This window comes from Mytilus californianus, unplaced genomic scaffold (assembly GCF_021869535.1).
Source record: "Mytilus californianus isolate M0D057914Y unplaced genomic scaffold, xbMytCali1.0.p SCAF_7, whole genome shotgun sequence".
Taxonomy (NCBI): Eukaryota; Metazoa; Mollusca; class Bivalvia; order Mytilida; family Mytilidae; genus Mytilus; species Mytilus californianus.
In genome coordinates, this window is record NW_026262723.1 from 54,062,672 (window position 1) to 54,083,358 (window position 20,687).

General features: G+C 32.5%; 2 protein-coding genes across 2 annotated transcripts; both read right to left on the reverse strand.

Annotated features, from left to right (window-relative positions):
• Nucleotides 1–182: 182 nt before the first annotated feature.
• On the reverse strand, nt 183–6,554 carry LOC127708460 (MAM and LDL-receptor class A domain-containing protein 1-like). The gene is made up of 4 exons (XM_052213329.1): nt 6,219–6,554; nt 2,948–3,088; nt 950–1,297; nt 183–205 (listed from the first exon to the last, which is right to left on the reverse strand). Exons 1-4 carry the CDS (start codon nt 6,427–6,429, stop codon nt 183–185), a joined length of 723 nt encoding a protein of 240 aa, XP_052069289.1. The 5' UTR covers nt 6,430–6,554.
• A 789-nt stretch (nt 6,555–7,343) lies between these two features.
• LOC127708461 (MAM and LDL-receptor class A domain-containing protein 1-like) lies at nt 7,344–13,954 on the reverse strand. The gene is made up of 5 exons (XM_052213330.1): nt 13,701–13,954; nt 11,217–11,360; nt 8,676–9,020; nt 7,523–7,669; nt 7,344–7,351 (listed from the first exon to the last, which is right to left on the reverse strand). Exons 1-5 carry the CDS (start codon nt 13,882–13,884, stop codon nt 7,344–7,346), a joined length of 828 nt encoding a protein of 275 aa, XP_052069290.1. The 5' UTR covers nt 13,885–13,954.
• Between the last annotated feature and the right edge of the window lie 6,733 nt (nt 13,955–20,687).

Sequence of the window (20,687 nt, forward strand, 5' to 3'; positions counted from 1 at the left end):
AAAAAATGTCAATCTTGTTGAATCGCTACCATTGATGAGTGATGACTATGATATTTCATTCCATTTAGTCTGATATTCGATATCCATTTTTCATATATATAGTAGTTATCATGCACTAGAATCGATTAAATGAAAAGAAAAATAGTATTAGAAGATAACAATGTCGAAATCATTTTCAATCTTTAATCTTTACTAACATTTGCGACTACAATATTGAAATACATTTTATGGGTAAGCCATTTTGATAGGGACAAATTCTAACAGTGTTTGATAATTCTGATACGCTCCAGATTAAGTCAAGATACGTAACACATCATTTTCATTGTAATTTTGGAAATAACATAATAAAATCTATCGAGGTCTAGTGAAAAATATAGCGTCGTGCACGAAGTCTTTCAAACGTTCAAATGATAAATGTTTTTGCAGAGTCAATGCTGAAACAAAACTTGTCTTACTATTATACTACCTATCAATTTGAATTTAACAAGTATACATTTAAGAAAGAGTACAGTCATGAAGTTTACCGATGTTCAAATCTCATAAATCGATAAAAAAAGATGCAAATCAAAGTAACACATATTGAGGGACTCGCATCAACTCCGAAAGAAGCAACACCGGTGCGTTCACATTCAAGCCTATCTTACTATGCGCGACCCTATTCAAAGAATACAGATGAGAAGCAGATTACTACTTGTACGACACTAATTATGTCATATCTTGAATTCATATCTATTTCTTTACATAATTACATTTACTTTCACCGGAAAACTCGTTTAAAACAAAGGAGTGTATTTGACTCAGTATTACATTTCCAAATGCCCAACTATATAACAGGATTATATGGGCTATATCATGCACATTAGCAGATGCCAATATATATATTGTAAAGTAAACACATAAAACATTTAAACATATTCATACAAGATAACTTAAGGACCATTGAATTTACCCCTTTCATTGCAAGATCTTGAAAGCAATGAAATATCATCTACTGCTATGTCACTTTTAGAAGTTTGACCTCGAATTCCTTCAAATGTTATCATGTATGGTTCTGATACAGTAATATCTAGGTAACCAAATCGCCATACGTTTTGTTGATTTCCTGAATTTTCCCACAGTTTTCTCGTGGTATTTTCCATTACCAAGTAAACACTCAATGTTCCCATTCCGCCTCCATACATATGGTACCAAAATGTAAAACAAGCATCACTATGAAGAAGAACTGTCATACTAAATAAATAAGATTTTTCCCCTTTTTTTCGGCCTGATCCTTCGAGGTATACATAATGTCCTCCAACTTTAAAGAAAATAGATATTGATACAAAATAGCATGCGCTTATTGATCATACAAATTAAATGTGTTTGTACAAATGTACCACTCTGTGATCAGTACATAATTTCGGTAAATTTATCGATTTCCATGAAAAAAACATAGTCTAAAAATTAAACATAATTATGCGTACATAATATTACCAGTTAAAGAAGTAATGAAAGGTGTCGGGGACGGACTGTTTTCTATTGAAAACAATACTCCGTAAAAAATGAATATAGCGGAGCTTGTTTTTCGATTTCATGTTCAGGTTTTGCAAATAATCTAATTTTCTGAGATAAGTATTGATTGTAGAAAGAAAACTATAAGCATTTTTTGTATATTACAATGTACTATACTATTAGAGTTTTGCTCATTGTTGAAGGATATACAGGGACGCGTAGTTATTTACATTCTTGCCCTGTTGTTCTGACAGGCTTCTTTGAAATCCAATTATTCTGTATAAAAGCTTATGTCAACATTTATTTGTCTAGAAATATATTTTTTTTCCGTATCTTTTATAAAGACTATTGGTCTCAGTGATAACTATTTGAACGCAGCTTTATTATTTTTCCAATAAATTATTCTTCCAAGTATTTCTAAAACCCAATGTTCTGTAAATAGTCGTCTTTAGGGTATGCAGGTCCATAGTTTGAAAGCGTCTAACTTAATGTTTCTGTGGCTCTTTTCATAAGTAATCTTCAGAGTAAAATACTCGTAAGTCATATACATTTCAGTATAACTTCAATTAAAATCGTAAGATATTTTAGAAAGGGGTTTCTGATTTCAGACAAGTCACAGAGAAAGAACAAATAATAGTAATAACAAGAATTGCAAATGTCGCCTCGTTCCTGACGTTTCCATGATAATAGCAGCCTGTTTGAAGTAAATAAATACAAATGCACAAAAACGTATTAGAGGTCACATTTCTGTAGTTTAAATCATTTAAAAAAAGGACTTCATTTTTTTTTAATGTTGTTTACACATTCACACATCACAGTCATCATTTCTGTAAGACCAATAAGGTTTTGTCTATCATTCTCATTTTTCAAGGTAGCGATGGCCATTTTTGAATTTTTGCAATTTTATAACTTGAAAAATTTAATAAAAAAGGGGAAGTAAATAACATAGGACAAATTCAACGCTCGACTATATCTGCCAGCGGATCGAAGGGAAAACAACTGTCTTATTCTTGCTATTCTTACTACAGGCATTTTCAAAAGAAAATGGTGGGTTAAACCAAGATTCTGGAATTCATCTCAAAACAGATATTTAAGCTGAATCCAAATAGAATAAGTTGACAGTGAAGGCAACACATTAAACTCAACTTCTAGCCATCTGACGAGAACTGTAACTGTTTTGTACTATACATATTTGGTATGTGCACAGTTTTGATTATAGAAAAGTACCGCATAACAATGATATATCTTAGATTAAAACTAATATCTAAAATACAAGTTCATCAAACTATCTAAGAATAAATCGGATGCTATTTTAGATAACCAAAAATATGTTGTCTTCCGTCTACCATCTATCATTTTGCGACTTGTTGTCAATATGAAGGACTTTTCAATGTACAAAGACTTCCATAATTTGAAAATCGATACAGTTACATAAAAAGCACTATGGAATACTAACATGATCCACTTGTATGATCAGCACTCGGTCCTGTTTTTTCAGAAGGAGTTTTACCATCGATAATTGTCCAAGCATAATAAGACTGTCTATTAATATTCCAATGGCAGTTTTCTGCTTCAAAGTTACAATCCAGTACAGAACCTGAAGTGAAAATAAATGTATGAAAGAAAAATGGAATTAGAATAAAAACTACCTGAAATAAAATGGAATAGATATAATACTAGTATAACAAATTGTTCTTTTATCAATTCTGGCTGAGTAGGATAAGATAAATACTAGTATATAAAAAGTAATAAATGAATCACTTTTTTTTTATTTTTTTAGTAGATTGTAAAGATTGACATACAAATTCCTTTTAAATATAATTTTCCTGACCTTAATTCAACTTTGGTTTATTTGGATGACTTTTGTGCTGTTTATTGTAAAGTTTTCATTGTAATGTTTTTATAATCAGTTGGTTTGTCTTTTCATCGTTCCTTCTCATGTTGTCTTACGTCGAATAAAGTTTTTATTGACGCTCTTAAACATGTTAAAGATACAATCGTCCTCTATCATTTTTGAAACGCTGATTATAATCCTTGATTGAATAGTTTATATGGTTGCTTTTTCCCGGAAGGACGTTACTGTGATGGTTATTTTTTAAAGAAACATACCACTTGTGATATGTACTAACTTAACGCACTAGACGTTAAGCAAAAAAACAATCAATCAATCGTTTAATCGTTCAATCCACCATTTTCTACATACGAAAATGCCTGTACCAAGTCAGGAATATGACAGTTGTTATCCATTCGTTTGATGTGTTTGAGCTTTTGATTTTGCCATTTGATTAGGACTTATATCTAGAAATTGACTATGAGGGTCGGTTGAAAACAAAACTTTACGACAAAAAAGATGATTTCGGCTTCCCAATTGTGACCTTTTCATTTTTAAACCAAGAATTCTAAATTGGGAAGTTGAAATCATCACTTCGTAAATTTTACGGACGCCATCACGAGTTGGTTGACCGTTATGGAATATCCGTTTCACAGATGATATCGGATATGTTCCTTATTTCGTAACTACAATCCCGTTCCCTTTTCACGAATGTGACCTACCGAATAAGACTAATTATCGGATTTGTAATAACATGAGCAACACGACGGGTGCCACGTGTGGAGCAGGATCTGCTTACCCTTCCGGAGCACCTGAGATCACCCCCAGTTTTGGGTGGGGTTCGTGTTGCTGTTGTACCCCTATTTGTGACATTTTTACCTGTTGTTGTCTGTTTGTTTTGTTCACACATCGTTGTCAATATAATTGAATTTGATGCGACTGTCATACAAGTGAGAGCTTTAGCTAGCTTTAAAACTAGGTTTAATCCACCATTTTCTACATAAGAAAATGCCTGTACCAAGTCAGGAATATGACAGTTGTTATCCATTCGTTTGATGTGTTTGAGCTTTTTATTTTGTCATTTGATTAGGGACTTTCCTTTTTGAATATTTCCACGGAGTTCAGTATTTTTGTGATTTTACTTTTTAATCATAGACCTGAAGACGATGACAATATTTCTATCTTTTATAACAAAGAAGGCGGATGGATAAAAACACGCGGAGAGATTATTATTATTATTTACAATATTCATAGCGCATTATCTAATCAAAATTACTCTAAGCGCTTAACATAAAGACAATCAATGCAGTTAGAAGAGGTGTTACACATAAAAACACGCAATACAATAAGATTGAGTTAAAATTTTGAACAATTATAAAAAAGGAAACAGAACAATTAAAAAAAATAATCAAAAAACATATATTAAAATGGAAAGAACAAAGATAAGTTAGAGTAACTGTCAGTATATGGAGTTAAATGTCATCACTGAAAGCGAGTCTAAAAAAAATGCATTTTCACATTTTTCTTAAAAAGTTTGATGGAGTGTTCATGTCTTCGATGGCAAGGAAGATTGTTCCAGAGACTCGCAGTAGCTTATTCGAAGAGTTTTTCTCCATAATTTTGGTGCGTACACTTGGTTGTATTAGTCGCATTACATTTTCCGATCTTAGAGATCTTGATGGTTGATAGGCGCTAATAAGTTCCTCAAGATATACAGGTGCTAGGCCATGTATAATTTTAAAGTATATAAAAGCAGTTTATATTGCATTCGGTACTGCACCTGGATCCAATGAAGCGACACAAGAACTGGTGTAATATGATTGTGTTTCTTGGTACGTGTAACGAGTCTAGCTGTCGTATTCTGTACTCGCTGTAACTTATTTTCTAAACTGGCATTCACTTCATATAGCAGGGTGTTTCCGTAGTCTAGCCTTGATGTGACAAGCGAACAGACTAACATTTTACAGGCATCCTCGGTGATATATTGCCGAATTCGACCAAGGTTTGGAATTTGGAAGTAGCACGACTTCATGACGGCATTGACTTGCTTTTCCATGCTCAATGTCCTATCAAAAAAATTAAATATGTTGTCACAGTTATCGAGTGGTTTGATAACTAGGTAGACTTGTGTGTCATCAGCATACCCCAATAGCTAAAGTTGTGTCGCCGACATATTCACTGATCGGTTTTTCAGAGATCCAATACATAATGCCAAATAGCTTCATAGATATTGTATATTAACAGATGACGCCTTTTAAATTCTAATTGTCATAACCACAGTCTTGTCTTCGTTTCTCCGAATTAGACATTAAATAAACTCCGGTTTTTGGTGAGGTTAGTGTTGCTCAGTTTCTAGTTTTCAATGTTGTGTTTTGTAGACTTCGTCTGATGAGTTTTAGTATCGCTGCGGTATTTTTTTTTTTTGCCTCTTTTGCAGTTAATATATCTTATAGCTTAATATACAATTATACATGATCATGTACGGTATTATCTGTGTATTAACATATTATCCAAAACGTTATGCTGTGGTGACCATTATCTTATATTGAGACTCGTCCTAAACATGCATGAAATAATTGCCACTGGACGTTAAACAACCAACAATCAATCTTATATTGAGACACAATTACCTCGACGTCCTTAATCTTATGAATTATGAGTAAAAATATTATTCATGTGTGACCAAGTTCGCAGGTGAAGATAAGTATTACCAAAATAAATATTTCGAATGATCAGAAAAGAAAGAGTGGTTATAACACATGCAGGGAAGATTTTTTTATTCAGTTCAATGGCATTCATACGGAAAAGAAGGATTTATAAGGAATAAGGAGGGGATTCAAGCAGTTTTTGTATATTATTCTATACACTAATTTATTGTAAAATGTAAGTACAATACCTCCACAAGATCCAGGAAGGAGAACAATGTCATCCAAAGCTATGTCACTTTTTGAAGTATTTCCTCGTATACCTTCGAAAATAACTCTATATGGTTTGGATCTTGAAATGTCGAAAGAAGTAAACCACCATCTTTTATTGCGATTTCCAGATATAGACCAAGCAGTTGTTATGATCTCTTCTGACTCCAGGTAAACATTCAACGTTCCCATGCCCTCTCCATATAAATAGTACCAAAATGTAAAACAAGCATCACCATTAGGATAAACAGTAGCACTGGTTAAATTTGATTTTGTCCCTATGTCTTTTGATGACGCTTCAAGGTATATGTAATGACCAGCTACTGTTGGTCATTAAAACGAAATTGTAATGTTTTAAATAGAAAGAAAGAAATCATGCTGATAAGTTAACAATTAACAGTTCATGGCGAATGTTTCCTTTTGAGTGAGTTTTAATTATAAATAGGTGTAGTAAATATTATATGTTTCTGTTATACAGTACACGCATTATGTTTATATACCAAAGCACACAAATGCGTACGACGTGTAGGTATCGCGTTGCCTGGAACTGAGGGTGCTGCACAAACAGACAAATCTATGTTGGTCTTGATTTGTGTAACGAACTGATAAAGCTCCCAGAATGCCTTATATTATAAAAAGGTATTCGTATTTACCAGCACTGGTACGATACCGTTTCTGGTGGACTATTAGTTCCGGGGGATATCATGGGACCGGTGGTTAGTCTTTATTTTGCCTTGCCACCGACATGTTTTTCAACATACATTTATTAAATGTTCCGTCGATAAATTTGGAAATTATTTAGAAACTGATATTCCAAATTCATCGGGCAAAGTTGACCTTAGACGGTTTTTCGTGAAATTTTGCATGACGTTTATTTTTTAACGTTCCTGGTGTGTGTAAATCCAGAAGACCAATTTATAAAATATCCTTCGTATTTATCATTTAAGAAATGATAGTAATTACGACAAAAGTGGTATTATATCGGCAAACAATTATATATATACAATCATGATGTGACAACCAGAAAGTTTTATTTTTTATTACGAATCACCGGAATTTTTAAAGCGACTGACTGTTCTAAAATAAATCGGCGGCAAATAAATATGTCATCCATCTTTGAATTAAAATATATTGTTTTCGTTCAAAGCAAATAAGGGTGAATTTAAAACAAACAAAAAATAAAATTCAAATTTTGTTTATGGTTTCCACGGCTCAAGAACGTTTAGAGTTAAGACGGTATAAAAACTGCAATGGAATTTGTACATCCTTTTAACAACAAACTTACAAGAACCCAGAGTGTGATCAACTTCAGGTCCAGTATCATTAGAGGGTGTACTGCCAGACAAAACTATCCATTCATATATATTGCTATTATTTTTTGACCATTTACAAATGTCTGCTTCAAAATTACAATCTATTTGAAGATGAAAAGCTGAAAAGACATACAGTTTATTATAAACAGTTAAAAGGCCATACGTCTCGTATTCTGTTTGTGACGTCTTAACATATAATTGATACTGAAAAGTCTCTTGTTTTTATGTTAGTATATTTTTGTGCTGATACACCACTGTCTCATGTTAGAGTTACGATGTAGCGCTCACAAACATGTTTAACTCGCCACATTATGTATAAGCCTGTCCCAAATCAGTGGTTGTCTTTGGTTGCTGTCTGTTATATTAGTTTTACGTTTATTACTCTGTAAAAATCAGATCGCTAGTTTTTTTCGTTTGAATTGTTTCACATTTTGTCATGTCAGAGCCTTTTATAGCCGACTATATGATATTGGTTTTGCTCATTGTTGACAGCCGTACGGTTTTGTACGGATACGGTATACGATTTTGTCTTATTTCAAAATTAAAAGATACGTCTCATTCAGGTTATCGTGTAAAGAATTATTAAATTATTGAACTTTATGTTTACTATCTTAAATATAATGAATAAGTTTCGTTCTGCTCTGGAATGTACACGTTTGCTTTGTTAAAAAAAAGTGTTAACAAGAGAGAGATTTCGATCAAGTTATGAATAAATGTGTTATATACATGTAACATGAACCAGCTCTAACCAGCATGGGTTTACAGAACATGTTAAAGAATTTTATAGATGCAACCAAAGAAAGACACCGACTTGGGAGTGAGGCAAAAATGCTTACACATAGTTTTAGGTGGGGTTCGAGTTGATAAGTCTTTAGTTTTCTTTGTAGTATTTTGTGAACTTGTTCTTTTCGTCGTCTTTCATATTTTTTTTTTGCCGTGGCAGCGTACGTCTTTCGAGGTTGTGAGTTTAGTATGCACCTTAATATTAATTCCACTCCATCTTGGGGACATGCACATGAGCTCCATTGTGGATTTAAATGTTTTTAGTGCCGATTTTTTTTCAAAATAAAAGCAGTTACCTAACATTAAAAGTATGTCTTTATTTCTTGTATTTCATGTACTTACCATTGCAGTCTTTATTGGTAATATCAATATCATCAATAGCAATGTCACTTGTGCGCCACTTGCCTCTAATTGCTTTAAACTTAATCTGATACGGTCCTATATCTCTGAGTGTCAGTGACTGGAAATACCATTTGTTTCCTTGACTATTTGATACATTCCATAGTTCAATATTATAATTACTATTCATTTGGTATACCACCAGTTTTTTTAAACTTCTCCCGTACATGTGATACCAAAATGACAGACACTGTTTCGTGCTCGGTACTATAAACTCACTTATCAAATCACTTTCGTCATTTAGTCTAACATCACCTTTTGATTCTGTATAAACATAGTGACCATACGCTACAATAAACGTGCGTAAAAATTCAATATCTCAATAAAGACAAAGATATGTAGCAACACATTGCTTATTAATGCCTTATGAAGTCTTTAATCGAGAGCATATGATAGTAACAAGCTTATGGTTGTTGGTGTTAAATTCCACTGTCTGCACTATTGGCTAAATCGTGGTGGTCACTTTTTCATTGTTTGATCACTGATCTCAATCCTAGTCAATGAAGGAGTTGAACGCACCTGCCACTTGTGAGGTTTGAACTCACAACCTCGTTGTTCACAGGCTAGTGATACACCTGATTAACTCACTTAGAGCACTTAGAGCACTTGCCATCCGTGGCCCAATCAAATCAATAAACTGCTTAAACAGTACTGTTTTTTTAGCCAGAAAAAATGCTGAAAAGCTTTCCTATCCTTTATTTGTGAAAGCCGCATGCACATGCTACTTAACACTGACTTAAACTCAATGAATAATTGCTTCACAATATTCAATAAAAAAATAATACATGACTTTGAACATCAATTTGTGTTGTACATTATCATATAAACAGACAAATCGGCACATGTGACTAGATTAAAAAACGCAGTAAAAGCGCGGATATAAGTTGTTTTACCGGCCAAGGTTTTTTTTAATGATTTCAACGTCATAAATGTACAAAAAAATGTGTAAACAGCGGTAATTATTTTCCTCATTTTTCAATGTATCAACAATTGACAAATAACTGTATTTGATCTTATCTTAGACTAGTATCTGTTTTTCGATACTAGTAAGCACATAACAGAGGTCTATATTTTAATTAGATTGATAACATAGAGTAAAAAATTGGCATTTTAGAGTAAAGTACGTGATATTGAATATTTGTGTGATGGTGCTATTTTCAACAAGGATTTAATTAAGAATATCGAAAATGTATCTTTTGAAAAATTTAAGGAAGAATGGTTTAACAAAATTATGTCAAATGATAAAAATAAGTTACGTAAATATAGAATGTTGAAAAGTATATACATGTTTGGTGTAGAAAAGTTATTTGATTTTGAATTTACCTGCTTTAGCAAAATTTAGATGTGGAGTAGCGCCCATCAGAATTGAAACTGATCGGAAAATATTGATATTAAAAATAGAGTATGTTTAAACTGTACTGATGGCGTTCAAGATGAAAAGCATGTTTTGTTATGCAGTCCTGTATGTTCAGATATTTGTTATGTTATTTTTAATTGTGCTAGTATTGTTGATGAGATTTTTTTTAAACATATGTCTGATAATGGAACATTGATAGTTCTTTTTACAAATGAAAACTTGGTATTTTATGCTGCCAAAATCTCCAATGAAATTTTATTAAAGCGAAAATGTATTTTATACTCATGACAGTTAACATGTATTTGTTTTATATTTGAAGAAACATTGTTTTATAGTCACTCATAACGCTTTGTAGAGTGGTTCTTGTTGTTTAATTGTGTTTTAATATGCTGTATATTCTATATGTAACAAGTGGTGAGACTTTAATAAAGTATTTGTCTTGTCTTGTCTTGTCTTGTCTCGTCTTGTATACTAGTATCAAAGACATAAAATCTTTGTAAATAGAATATATAAACTAACATATCAAATTATTACTAAAAAAGGAATATTTTATATGGTCTTGTCCTTGAAATAGATACAGTAAGATGATGGCTCCTGACGTAAAAAAAAACACACGCACACACTGTGGTACTATATTCAGCACAGTGCCAAATACAAGCAGTTAAGATTTTCTTTTCCTTCATTTTGCTTAAGCATACTTTGCTTTAAATCAAATACAAAATTATATCTGAATAAAATTTGTGAATTTCATCGTTAAACATCGATAAACGAATTTGTGCTTTTTATTCTTTTCTCTGTGTTATGTTTTATTAATTATTATAGTTGTTCTCGGTATAAAAATAGAGAGATGTGATAAGCTTTCCAACTTTCCCCCATAGGTAAAAAGAGGAGGATGTTAACAACTATAGGTCACTGTACAGCCTTCAACAATGAGCAAAATAAATACAGTACGGTAAGCTATATATGACCCCGGCATGACAAAAAAAAACACCTTAAGCTATGCTAAAACACTTGAAATATGACTTAGTCTAAGAGTAACAAACGACAACTACTGACTTAATTCCTTAATCTTTATTTTAAGTGAAAAATTCTGTTCTACGCTGTAGCCTAAATACATGTGTACTTACAAGTTGAAGTTGTGCGGTCTCTATTTGGTCCTGTATTTGATGTAGTAATTTTTCCGTTACCGATTTGCCACATGTACCTATCCTGACCTTTAACGGTCCAACCACACATCCCGCTTTCAAAATTACAACTGCAGCCTACATTTTCTATTAAAAAATAATAATATAAATTAATTTAAAAGAGTAATTGCATTTATCTTTTTTCAAAGTGCGCTTGTTTTTTTTTTTCGGTCTTATGTCTTCTGACATTAATAGCACATATCTTCCTCAATATACATTGTATATGATACTATTTACATCGGAAGGCATTAACAAAAATGTGTGTGTTTGTAATATTAACTAATTAGCATAGTGGCATTGTTCCGGATCATATGATTATTTGGACCATACGCGTATATACTAAGTACTCGTATGGTCCGACCATTGTTACGCGTATGGTCCGGGTAATTAACTGATGATTTTTAACGTTGAAAATGTGTCGCATAATCATATGGATTGTATGAATTCCTTAAAATGAAGTTTTGGCGTATTCAATCATATGGAAATCAAAGTTACATGATTAATCAAACAAAGTGAATTTTACATAAAAGTAAGAATTATTGTGTTTATTAGATTAAAATTTCTTGAAAATATCAAATTGTTTTTAGATATTTGATGTGTTCTAGGTCCTACTGATACGACCTAGCTCACAATAACATTACGATTGTATATATTAAGTTGCAAGAAGATACGATCATTTCAGTGAAAATCAGTAGAAATTAAAAGAAATTTGTTTCTGGAATAATAATTTAAACACAAAAAGAAGAACAAAAAACGGTACATGTCTCAAACGCCTGTCGTTTCACTGACGGACGAAAAATTCGAAAGCCAGGAGAAAGGCGCCTTTAATTGACGCTAGCGAAGATAAAATAACAAATACACAAAAATTCAGGCAATATATGAATTCAATTAGTAACTTTGTTTCGGAGAATGAGCTGTGTGTTCCTGCGAAAGCTATAATTTATTAGAAAAATACCTACATGGTCTAAATACTCATATGGTCCGGCCCGTTAATAACCAAACGAGTATAATACTTACATATACGAGTATGGTCGTAACATATGGGTATACGCATATAGTCATGACCATAAGCGTAGGGTCCAGATACTCATATGGTCAGGAACAGCATCACAAATAACGTTATCACAACTTTAATAAATTGTACTTTTCGTTCATCAATGAAATTAACATAATTTTGAAAGAACTGGAATATTTTACTATTTTTCAATTTTATGGAATAAATAATTATCGTTCTTTCTTCTTGTCCTAATTGTCATTCGACATGGATGTCCACAACTGCACTTATGACACTTCGTTTCTGTCAAACCAAACAAAAAAAGCTAGGGAATCTAAACCGATACTTATAATTTGAAACACTCCTACTGTTGTTTCAAAATACAAAAGGGTGACTTTTTTGTAGTTAGTTTTTTCAACAGAAAGAATATGTTACAAAAAAAATCTTCGAATGAAACTTCTTATCATATCTATCTCGGACAAGCCTCGGTAGAAACTAGAAGTGTCATTCCTGATCATGAGTCTCTTACATGATTTGATTACAAATCACTAACTTCTTCTAGTGCTACATGTATATTCCTAATATCTTCAAACGAGTTACTGTCAATTAAATCAATAAATCAATTATATCTTTTCATTTCTTTCAAAAAATGAAAAGCAAAACAAACAAAAAGTCTGCAATTGTGCAAAAAAAAAATGAATGATATGTACCGAAAATACCGAACTCCATGTAAAATTTAAAGAGAGGAAGTCAGCTTAAAAACTGACAAAACCAGACGATCGACTATATCAACAAACGGAACGACCGGAAAACTATATTGATATATTTATGAATTGGTACAGGCATTTTCCGAATAAATTGGTAAGTTGTATATACCTATAAAACCTCTCGCTTGTAAGACAGTTGTAAATAGTTTCATTATATTTGACAAAATTGTATGAACAACTCTAACAGACACAATTAATGTGTTTACTTTTAAAATAATTGGGTTTCAGTAGGCAAATTGTGTAAACATAGATCGTAGAAATAAACCAAACAAATATAAAATTAAGCTATCTTACAAAGATGCAAAACAAATGTCAAATTCAATTAAGTAAAATATCACATAAATAACACATGGCTGAGAGAGAGCAGATTTTTGACCCGAGAAAACATTGTCGCCAGATGCAAGTGTTTTTAATTTATTATAAGAATTCGTTGTGTGTCTAAATTTTTGTGAAAAAGTGTAAAAAATAAAAGTAGAATAATCGGTAACAAAAAGAACTTGAAGGATATTTGGGCCTCATATTTTGAAGACCCGTGTAGTTGACATATATATTGATCAAAGGCAAGTTGCGTCAGTTAATTCAATAACATATAACTAGTACGCTGTATAAGTAAGGAATTCTTTTTTTTTCATTTTAAATTCTTCTTGAACAATTTATATATACTACCTTTGCAAGAATACGAGATATTCAGGTGTCCGTAATAATTCATTAAACAGCTATTTGGAACGAGCGAAGTGAAGGAACATGACATCTCATCATTACAATTCTTTTTATGGATACTCATCTCTTCATCTGTCAGACTACACTGCTCATAAGCCGAACATGGTGTTGTGGTTTGTTTTACTGTCATATTGACTATGGAAATAGTTTTGTTGTCAGAACAGCTGATCGTACTTGAGTCGCTTTCAATGATACTTGCTTTAAACCCTAAGGAAATATGAAGATTTTTTTAAATGGTTGTCATGCATTCTGCAGGTTTACGATGATATGAACAGAAAATAAATCAATTAGGAAATGCATTGAACTAATGCAATAAAATAATAAAACAATGTAAAAACTACATGCTAAAAACGTCATTATGTTCAAATAATGTTTTCGATTTTGATAGTCCTATCGATTGGCAATACATAAAAAGCCTAAACTATATTACCATTTGCGTAAATAATAATTTTGAAGGTATTAATATGTTTCCTCATGTACCTTGTTCACACCGGAATTGAATTGAATATTCCAGGTTAAATGCTTTTTTATAAATCCGGAGTCAAACCACCGGTAGGTAATTATTTGAAATCTCATTTCAACTAACATCGAATTTGACGCTTAAATGAATAAACGATAGAACGCAAACGTTTATTTCAATCCAGAATAATTATATTTTTTTTATAAGTAAAACGTGTGAGCATCTCATCTGTTCAGTGTACCACCATATGAAATTGAATGGACTTGTTTACCATCAATAAATCGAATATCGTACGTAAACGAATCAAAAACGTCATGTTTTATAATTCATTTATCAAGTATAATTTCTAAATAATAGTAAAATAACGAGTTCCAATTTGTTAGCCGGCATGACGTAAAAGACGACTAATCAAAGAATCCCACTTTATATATAACTAATATAGGACACACAAAGGTATTGATTTAAAATTACACCATTCCAGGCCCTATTGTTTTCTACATAATTAATATTACCAAAAATATACAAGTTCCGGGTCGAATCCGATACCGGTACCAACAGTATATATCACATAGTTTCCGGTTGTATGTATATATGTATGTATGATTTGTATCTTCCTCCTTAAATAGGAGCATCACCATAGGTTATGGTGCAAAGGAGGACATTTAACACACTGTATCGGTACAGATTTAATGTGAGCATTTGCCTACCCAGTTTTTAAGCCTGGCTGTGACGGGTCACGGCTTCTTACCAGGAATTTAAGTTAACATTCCCCCAAAACAGTTTATTATGTAGTAAGAAAACCAGGACGGGTTCAAACAGAAAGATTTTGAAATCAGAGAAAACTATGCACTTTTAAATCAGCATGACTTTATCAGATGACAATGCGAATACTAAAACAAACAGGCAAAAAGAAAGCATTATGGGTACTTTAATTCAGTCACGGATCCGCGATTGTATAGTTACATGTTTCTGCTGCAACCATGTAATTAAGAGTTCTATCAAGCTTTTTGATTGTTTAAATGGAATATTTTAACATTGTCAAGGATATAGTACGCGCAGGAATATATGTTGTATTGTATACGGAAATACAATATGATATTGAAGTGCTCGCGATTGTTCTCATTCAATCAATGATAATGTAATTATTCTAAATCAATTATAAAGACAAATATGTATTAGAAAATACGTACTGGGTAGAAAAATCATGACAAAAGTACAAACACAGCATATATCTTGGTTTCCTCAATAATTTTGGTCAATCCTTTGCCTCTTTTATTTTTTAACTTTACATGTATACTTTACATATTCATCAAATATCTCCGACATTTAGCACTCATTAGCATACTTTCAAGGAAATATTAAATAAGATTTGAATGCTTCTTTTCATAATATTATTAATGTTTGATAAATAAATGACTCCCTGTATTTTAATCTAAAGTTAATGGATAACCCCTTTAAACCACAGTTGTCAAATGTGTATGTCGTATCAAATAGTTCCAACCTTTTGTCTTCATATTAACAAAATATAAAATAAGTAAAATAAGAAAATTACAAACTCCAATATTTCCCTCATTATAATCAACTAGGAAGAGACAAGAAGTTAGTTTAAACATTCGTCAAGGATGTGGTCATACATCACAGGGAAAATGTTATTTTGAAACGGGCAATTTAAACTACTATTATAATATATAATTTTACACATACACATTCATTAGTATGATTTGTATCTTGTCCGCTTATTAATATCAGTACACAATTGGATTGATCAGCGACAACTCCAGATGAAGCTGACATGAAAAGGCTTTACTCGACTGACGAAAGCTATATTTTTAAGTAGACATCTATGCCCAGTGGTCTAAGTAATGTACTCGAGAACCATGTCAAAGTTATGATGAATAATATCAATGCGTTGCTTTTTTAAGTAAAATGTAATATCTCTTCAAACACATTTGACTCTGTCAATTTTTTTAGTATTGTGTTTATTTATTTGTGTGTGTTTTTTTTTACCAGCACATGTAAAAAGTGTCTACTACTTGCTGGATAGTATATACAGGCATCATTCTCAGATGTCTAGTTCAAGTGAAGCGATGATAATAATACTAACGTGTCAATTGCAGCACACAGGTTTATCGGGAGATTTCATTTACGTTATTTTCTCATACAAAAGTTCATCTCTAGGGGCATTTATGTAAAGTGTGAAGGTAAAATATAAAAATAAGAAGATTTGGTATGATTGCCATTACGACAATTCTCCAACACAGACCAAATGACGTAAAAAAATATACGGCAGTCTGAAAAAACATCATGTGCTACATTTATCAAACTGGAGGTTAAGGATATTTTATTACACTATTTTCTCTAACAGGGCTACAATTTATCAAGCGATGTGGATGCTTGACAATTTTTGACTATCCTATGTTTTGGTTAATTTGTATCAACGGTTGCTGTCCCGGTGTCGTTTCTTGCACTTGTCCTTTTATCTATTTGTTTTCTGGTACAGCAATATATTAATATAAAAATAAGGAGAAGTGGTACGATTGCCTATGAAACAACTTTCACCAGAGAGACAACTATTATAGGTCACCGTACGGTCTTCAACAATGTACAAACATATACCGTATATTTACCTACAATACGACCTATACATGACAAAATCAACGTCCTGATTTATGATAAAACAATAAACGAAACATAAATACGACAGACAACAACCAACGGTCACCCCAAATTAAAAGGCTCCTGAATAGGGACAGACACATACAGAATGTGATGTGAGGTGATGTGATTATACATTTCTGCGTGCGATCATAGTATATCCCCATCCCCCATAATCTGAGACAATGTTGTAATAGCACAATATAAGAACAAGTTTAAAAATCACTTGGGAAGAGCTAAACATGATGCACCGGATTGACAATAAGCAACCTCCAAACCCCAAAAAAACCACAGAATTAAATAATCCAAAACACGAACATTACCGATCTAGGTGTACGCACTGTTACTAAAAACTAGTTCAAAGCCTATTAAAACTAGTAAATACAGAGTATGATCCCAGACAAAAATATCTTTTATTACACATCAATCATGCCTGTTTATATTGATGTCGCTCTATACTATTTGTTAAAAAGCCGACGGATACAACTAGGCGCCGCTGTATACAAGGTGGGCGTGTAAAGAAGTCTGCATTTTATTTTGTTTTCTCCCTATTTAAATTTCTTTAATTTACCGGAGTTTTGTCTTGCGTTTTTATTTTAAATGGGTAGATGTAGTGATTCAGTAGAATATTTTTTCTTGTTTTAAATCTACACATGCATGACTCTTGACAATGGATGCTCTGAAGCTCTTTTCTTCATATATAAGCAACAACAGTCATTTCTTTTGGCAACCAGTGAGGACCAATAGGTTATAAGCTAACACGTATTCGATATAAGAGATCTAGAATACATCATATACCAGCCGCATAATATAGTACGCTCGTTCCACACGCCTTGTCGTGTGTAGGCAGGTATGAAATTTGTCCCAACAATGTATTATTTCCATTTGCCAAAAAGAATAGAAGATTGGAAATAAAGTCTGTTATTTTCAATAGGACTATTTCAAAGCTTTGTCTTAGAGAGTACAACGTTCTTCGCAACATGTGCACGAAATATCATTGCTTGAAATATTTGCCAATGAGACAACTCTCCACCACATATCAATATTGCATATGCATGCATCTAAGTAAGGAATACATTTATGTATGGAACGCCACAGCTGTCTTATGTGGTATCTGATATTACGTTATGTGTTTTAAATATAACATGATGATATTTTGTCTTTACATAATGTGGTTTTGACATTACTTAATGATGTTTTGATATTACTTAATATCGTTTTGTCATTACTTAATATCGTTTTGTCATTACTTAATATGGTTTTGTCATTACTCGATGTGGTTTCACCGTAATTTAATGTGGTTGTGTCATTAGGCAATGTGGTTAACATTACTTGATGTGTATGTGGCTTAACGTAATGTAGGTGTTTCCTTACATGATGTGATTTTGTTATTTCGTAATAATGATTTGCCAATTCTTTCTTCAAAATATGATGATTTCACACTACCTGATGTGTTCGTTCCAGTATTTGATGTGGTCCTGTCATTTTTTGATGTGGTTATCACATTACTTGATGAGGTAAAACCACGTGACCATTTTGGAAAAAAAATAGTTCTATTTTTAAACCGATTTCCATATGTCGTTGTTTGATGTACTTCGGATGAGTGTAGCTATCCATTGAGTTAATGTTCAAATTAAAGTAAGAGTTGTTGTTCAGAGTCATTTGGTATGAAAAAGGGGAACGGCAGACAAAAATAAGAAAAAAGTGCTAAAAAATTAACAATATATCGGACACAAGGGGGGGTATCCTAAAACAACTTGGTCCGGCCGTTTTTATCCTTAGTTCTCAAATGGAAGCAGTATTATGATAAATTCTAGAAGGATTCCACGGAACCCTGTGTCCCGCCTAAGATTGCTGCTGTCAGTGTAAAAGTTTAATGTTGACTGTAAAAAGTCCATTTATCGGTAAAAAACAAAATTTGAAAATTTGTTTTTCTGTAGGTGCTTTATCTTGATCTTGAAGATTAATTCCTGTACAAGTTTCATAACAATTCATGGAGGTTTACAAATTTATCATGACAAAACAGTTTAATTCGGTAATATTTACGGCAAAAAAAATTAATATAAAAATAAGAAGATGTGGTATGATTGCAAATGAGACAACTCTCCATCATTTGAACATAATTTTTTTATACAAATATCAATCTTTTATTTTTATAAATTGCATTCTCTGGTATACATCGCACTAAATTGAAAAAAAAAACTTTTTGGAATATCTGTTTCACAAGTTACGACGGATATGTTCCAATTGTCGTAACCACAATCTCGTCCTCTTTTCCTCGAATGTGACCTACCAAATTAGACCAAATAACTGGGGTAGTACTTTCAGATATAACACTATGAGTGCCTCACGTTGAGCAGGATCTGCTTACCCTTCCGGAGCACCTGAGTTCACCCCCGGATTTTGATGGATTTATATTGCCCATTCATACCGATCTATTGAAATAAGCCAATTGCAACTGATTTTTACAGTTTTTTCTTATGTTGTGCTGTTACACAGTCCCAGGTTATGGTAGGGTTGAGCGCAGACAGACATGTTTAACTCCGCCACATTCTGTTTGTGCCTGTCCCAAGTCATTAGCCTATAGTGCAATGGTTATCGTTGGTTCATGCGTGTCATACTTGTTTTTCGTACATTTGTTTTGTTATAGATTAGGCCGTTGGTTTTTTCGTTTAAAATTGTTTCACATTTTTACGTGGTGGCCTTTTATAGCCGACTATATGGTGTGTTGAAGGCCGCACGGTTACCTATAATTGCTTTCATCCACTGAATTTAAACTCTGTTGGATAGTTGTCTCATTAGCAATAACACCACATCTTCTAACTTTATTTAAAGTTCTGTTGTGTTTTGTATACTATAACATTGGTTATCTTTTGCATGCATACCCCTAAGCCATCTTTTCGGAAGCCCGAGCAAAAGCACTTAATCCGCGAAAGAAAATTTAAATACGAACTCATATTAGATAACTCAAATTTCAACTCGAAATCTTAATCTAAATGAGACTCAAATTCGAAGTCTAACTCGAATTCTACCTCAAAAGGTGACCCAAATTCAAAATTGAAGTCCAATTGTAACTCGAATTCTACATTTAAATGTGACTCAAACTCGAAGTTAAACGCGAAACTCAATTCTAAGTCGATCTTTAATTTTAAATATGGCTTGAATTCTAGCTCGAAATCGAAGACTAACTCGAAGTTTAACTCGAACAGTAACACGAACTTCATTTGAACTCTAACTCGATGGATGGCCACACTCATCCGAGGCCCATAAAACATGGAAATCGGTATTACAAATAGAACTAGTTTTTCCTAAATGGTCACGTGGTTTTACCTCATCAAGTAACGTGATAACCACATCAAAGAATGACATAACTAAATCAATTACTTGAACGAACACATTATGTAGTGTAAAATCGTCAAATTTTTAAACAGCATTATGTAATGTTACAGCCATATACATGTAGAGAATTGGCAAATCATCATTTCGAAATAACAAAACCATATCATGTAATGGAACAACTACATTACGGTAAGCCACATACACATTAAGTAATGTTAAAACCACATTGTCTAATGACACAACCACTTTAAATAATGGTGAAACCACATCGAGTAATGACAAAACTATATCAAGTCAAAACGAAACAATATCATGTAATATCGAAATATCATAAAGCAATGACTATTCCATATTGAGTTATATCAAAACATCATTTCGTAATGTCAAAACCATATCATGTAAAGACAAAATATCATCAAGCAATAATAAAACAACATAACGTAATATCAGAGTACCACACAAGACAGTGTGGCGTTCCA

Coding starts and splice junctions, on each gene's coding strand:
- LOC127708461 (XM_052213330.1), bottom strand. CDS start 13,884: ATGACAGTAAAACAAACCACAACACCATGTTCGGCTTATGAGCAGTGT. Junction 11,361..13,700: donor TATCTCGTATTCTTGCAAAG/GTAGTATATATA, acceptor ATTTTTTAATAG/AAAATGTAGGCTGCAGTTGT. Junction 9,021..11,216: donor AGACCGCACAACTTCAACTT/GTAAGTACACAT, acceptor CGTTTATTGTAG/CGTATGGTCACTATGTTTAT.
- LOC127708460 (XM_052213329.1), bottom strand. CDS start 6,429: ATGGGAACGTTGAATGTTTACCTGGAGTCAGAAGAGATCATAACAACT. Junction 1,298..2,947: donor TGATCATACAAGTGGATCAT/GTTAGTATTCCA, acceptor TTTTCTTTAAAG/TTGGAGGACATTATGTATAC. Junction 206..949: donor AAGATCTTGCAATGAAAGGG/GTAAATTCAATG, acceptor TCAATATTGTAG/TCGCAAATGTTAGTAAAGAT.